General features: G+C 40.5%; 1 protein-coding gene across 1 annotated transcript; it reads left to right on the top strand.

Annotated features, from left to right (window-relative positions):
* Positions 1-3,076: 3,076 nt before the first annotated feature.
* Positions 3,077-4,554, top strand: LOC134798566 (Krueppel-like factor 6). The gene has a single exon (XM_063770942.1). It carries the CDS (start codon positions 3,557-3,559, stop codon positions 4,415-4,417), a length of 861 nt encoding a protein of 286 aa, XP_063627012.1. The 5' UTR covers positions 3,077-3,556; the 3' UTR covers positions 4,418-4,554.
* Positions 4,555-5,191: the final 637 nt, after the last annotated feature.

Genomic DNA, 5,191 nt, shown 5'->3' on the forward strand with positions numbered 1-5,191 from the left:
TTTTCTTATCATACGTGCGTTGTATTCGAGATACGTGTCAAAAACTTTTTTAGAAATTTGTAAGGCGCCATCTCTCTTCTTCGCTCGTTTTTTATTCCGTTCTGGTTTTTCAATTTTATATATATGATGATGACTAGACGGGCCCGCAGCTCCGCTCGCGTAAATGAAATAAAGAGTGTGTCAACCCTGCCAGGGTTCATAACGGTGATAGGGATTTCTTATTTGTACCCGTTATTTGGATAACTTAATACACAAAATATCTGAAAAAAATTATGTGATTTGATAAAAGGCAAAATTATACTTTTTCATCTACGTAGTTATTTATTTAAAACTCGTTTCAACATAAAATTATTATTTATTTTTATAAGCCTAATTGCAAAAACGTTCATTAGATTAATATCCGCCTTAAGACGAATATGGACGACCACCGCCCATAAATCGCCTTTTGGTACAAACGTACGTACTCCCCATTTCCCTTTCTGAATACTAACATTACTTACTACGGTTATGTGAATCCTGGCCTCCGAGAAAAGACAAAACAAAACACACCATGTTTCTCGGTCTTGCGATAGCTCCGCCAGTCCCCATGGCCGAGGATAAGCAGATCTCGAGCAACTACGTCGTTCCAGCGGTAGGTACCTATGACGTCCAATTGGGCTTCTCCCATTTCGTTGTCCCAAGTACACTCTCGTCACGGCACGATCCTCTCCCATTCTCTCTAAATGTCCGAGCCAATGTAAGCTTAGCCACTTTTGTCTCTCAGTATTCCGCCAGTATATCGGAACACATCCTTATTTCTATAGCAACAGAGTTATATTACGATATTTGGCCGACTGCTGACTGTACGTTTGCTTATTTTCACCAGGTCGTTTCGCTCAAAAATATCTGAACATGCACTTAAATTTTATCTACCTACATTATAACTTGCTATAAACTTTGTATTTTTGGCCCATCTCGGCAGCCCGGTCCCCGGACGAATTTCTTTGCCGAAGCTGTGAAAGTAAATCTGAATAACATATAACTCAAAAAGAAATTTAAAACAACAAAATACAAATTACTATTGATATTGATAAGTCATTATCAGTCATTATATGGCATGTCACTCGTATGGGCATAAACTAAGGTAAAAGGTTGAGGTTGACAGCACTTTTTATTTTACTTCGAGTAAAAAAGGCCGAAATCACTGCATACCAACATAACAAACATAATTTTGGTTATTTGAAACGAAACCAACCGAGAGTTTCCGAAAATAGCCGATAGTCGTAAAATGAAGAATGTTATGAAAATTTCTTTTGCTTATTGTAAATTAAATACGCATCGAAAGCGATAGTTTTTATGCTCTAGTTATATTCTCATACTTAGATAATAGATTAGAACAGTTTTTTCTTATCATACGTGCGTCGTATTTGAGAAACGTGTCAAAAACTTTTTTAGAAATTTGTAAGGCGCCATCTCGCTTCTTCCCTCGTTTTTTATCCCGTTCTGGTTTTTCAATTTTATATATATGATGATGATGATAACCATGCCAAATTGCAGTTTTCTAACACTAACGATCACGGAGCAAAGCCTCGGACAGACAGACAGACATGGCGAAACTATAACACTATAAGGGTTTCTAGTTGACTACGAAAGTTACGAAACCCTAAAAAAGAGATACGTCTCTAAAATCTCTAAATATATGTAAAACGTGTAAAACAATTAGACTGTTACAGATACTTTTGAACGCGAACTGGATACATCTACTTATGTACTTATCGTTATTTGGAAAAGTATTCCAAAATGGCAGTTACATATGATGTCGTGTTGTTTCATCTGCTAGTATTATGCTGACTGTACTCTCTTGCTACACAGAAGTTACTTACATAATTAAAGAAGTAGATCAAATACAATCGGCTTAAAAGGAGCTTAGCTTAGGTACCAAAAACGTCTTCTACGCGTGAATAAATTAATAATACACATCTCTTTCTTACAAAGACAAAGAAAATCTCTACATACTCTCTCACGGAACATTTTTTTAGACTAATCTTTTGAAAATTTTAATGTTATTTCTCCTATTTGGCTTGCATACAATGTATTTCAGGGTCAAACAGATCAGTGTGTTATGTCTTTCCTGTAGACATACACAAAAGTTAAGGGCTATAAAGGTTAATTTTCTTATTTAACCCTTATCCACGTGAAAAGGTCCTCCTTTTATTTAGAGAACTATGATAAAATCATTGCTTACATGCCCACAAGCTGTTAACTATTGCCCACAGGAGAGAAAAATGTGCTGTTCGCGATAACACGCTAGTTTTCTCTCCTGTGGGCAATAGTTAACAGCTTGTGGGCATGTAAGTAATGATTTTATCATAGTTCTTTAAATAAAAGGAGGACCTTTTCACGTGGATAAGGGTTAAATAAGAAAATTAACCTTTATAGCCCTTAACCCTTGTGTATGTCTACAGGAAAGACATAACACAGTGATCTGTTTGACCCTTCAAGACGAAGACTAGATGTCGGGTCAGTCAACATAACAAAAGCCATATTGATAACAGAGAAAGTGAACGATCCGCCGGTAGGCACAAATGATGTTTATTAAATAGCGCACATACTTAATTGATATTTTTCTATTTCTTATCAGAAATAATATGAGTGGTAGCTACTGGGTGAATTACCTACTGACATGGAATTTTACAAACAGTACCAATTAAGACAGTTTAAGTACGTTTTTAATGTCAACGTCTGCACCGGTTATAATAAAAATTGGCAAGTAGAAAGCTTAAACATCCTTAGGGTTGGATGTAAATAGAATCTACTTATCCCCCTGGAAGTGGGAGCGAGGAAATGACACAGACGGAATCCCACGCGGGCGGAGCAGGGTACACAGCTAGCTAATTCGTAATTAGGTAATTGAATACTCCACCCCGACTACCCCGAGTACCGACTACCTACTCGGTAGGTACCTACAACAGTACTACCTAACAATTGACAATAATAAAGAACTAAAAAAATATATTAAATATTTTTTATTTATACTTAATAGTTTTGTCGTTCAGATGAAAAAAATACGCAGGGTGTTCCATGGGTGCTCAGTGATTTTATTAACAGAATAGATACCTACCTAATGTGATACGCGGCTACCTATAGAATATATTAAGAGTACAAGACTTCTGAGCTGCGGAAAAATGTCGCGCACCTGCGAATTAATTGTTGTTTACAAACAATTCCACGACACAATCCGTCTGTTGTGTCCCACCACGCGCGTCGGGCCAGTACGTCTGATAAGGTTTAATCTGGCCGAGCTCTGCGGACATGGATCCGCCGATAATCGCCGATCGCGGTTATCACGCGTCCGCTGCTCGGCGGCGGCGCGCGCGCAGTCCTCACACTCACTTCGCTCCCGGCCGCTCCACAACCGGCTGCCTGGCTCCATATACGACTATCTTTACCAAGATCCACTAAATATAACGCTACAGGGACACTTGCATTGTAAGTTAAATTAAAGTCAACTTTAAATATTACATACTCAGTTTTAAATGCATCTCAGTGAATTTTCGTTTATTATTTCAGGAGCACCATGCTACGCGACGGCAGCAGTGCGGTCAGCGAGGACGTGCTCCTTAGCGACGAGCTGCTCTTCGAGTACTCGCCGGCAGAGAGCCTCATCAACTTCGAGCTGCCGAGCCTCGGCTCCGGCTCCGACGCTGACGACTGGCAGTTCAGTGACTTGGACATAAATTGTGATGCGTTTGTGAGTAGTAGCGTAAGAAATACGGACGATGCGAGATCTCGATCGCCAGTGCTATTCGATTTTGCCGATTTGGACAATACTTTCGATTTCGATGAGTTCCTGATGGAAGCTTTGAGTAGTGACCGTTCAAACGACGCGCCGCACTCGGGCTCCGAGACAACGGACAGTAGCGAGGAGTCACTGGGGAGGCTGTCGGTTCTGGGCATCGATTTAGAGTCGATGCGAGTACAAGAAAGCATCTACGAACCCGAGGAGGATGCGTCAAAGCGGGAGACAGAGCCGAAGACTGAGAAGCGTTCGTGGGGCGAGCCGCAGTTCTGTCCGACGATGGGAGTGTTCCGGTGTCCAGTGGAAGAGTGCGGGAAGGTGTACGCGAAGGCGTCGCACGTGCGCGCGCACCTGCGGCGGCACAGCGGCGAAAAGCCGTACCGGTGCACGTGGGGCGGCTGCTCTTGGCGGTTCGCACGCTCCGACGAGCTGGCGCGCCACCGCCGCAGCCACTCCGGCGACAAGCCGTACCGGTGCGGCGAGTGTGGGAAGCGTTTCGCCCGGTCCGACCACCTCGCCAAGCACGGCCGAGTGCACGCACGCCGCGCTGCCGCGGCCGCCGCTGCTGCCGCTGCCGCGGCGGCCAACTCGGCCAGAAGACCTGCCTCTTACGGGTATCGGACGCGAAGACTTGTGTGATTAACGAATCTCCTAGGATATGGACCTACAAGTATTTTTTTGCGCGGGCGCGAAATATTTATGTGAACTTGTCAGATGTCATTTTAAAATGTGTTTTGTGACTCATATTTGATTTAGACTTAAAAGGATAAGTAACTTAAGAACAACACATCTTAATTAATAGGTAGGTAGGTGAGTTTGAAGTATCGTCTCGTTGGCTATGATTATAATCATAAGATTCAAGTCATAGTTATGGTCTGTGCTAAAATTACAGATGTTTAATTAATATTTTATTTCTTAACAAGGAACATATCTGAAATGACCGATGGATTATTGTGTATATATATTCAAGAAGGCAAAAAGCTGATTCTCATTGTATATATGTGAATGTGATATACATACTTATGCCGAATATGAAAGGTCATGTTTAAATTCGGTCAAAATACTTTAAAGTTTGTTGTTCAGAAAATAATTTAATATCTTAGTATAGGAAAGTAGATATGTATATAGTTTTTAATATTATTTTACACGTCTCGTACCCGGCGTACTTCTATTAATGTAATTTAATACAAAAAAATGCTTCTTAATTTTTAATTGTATATATATATACGTACATACATAAATCTAGATTTTTTTTTATATAAAATTGATATAATAGTATTTTTTATTCATCAAATAGGTAGTAGGTATAGATTCAGGGGTGTTGGGGTGAGATGGTGAGCTGGATTTGAAATTAATTATTCATGGAGACATTTACACTAGAGATGCCACGAATATTGGGCAACTATTCGGTAT

This window comes from Cydia splendana, chromosome 17 (genome assembly GCF_910591565.1).
Source record: "Cydia splendana chromosome 17, ilCydSple1.2, whole genome shotgun sequence".
Classification (NCBI taxonomy): Eukaryota; Metazoa; Arthropoda; class Insecta; order Lepidoptera; family Tortricidae; genus Cydia; species Cydia splendana.

Excerpts from the sequence above, each read along its gene's own strand:
- LOC134798566 (XM_063770942.1), top strand. The coding sequence starts at position 3,557 with ATGCTACGCGACGGCAGCAGTGCGGTCAGCGAGGACGTGCTCCTTAGC.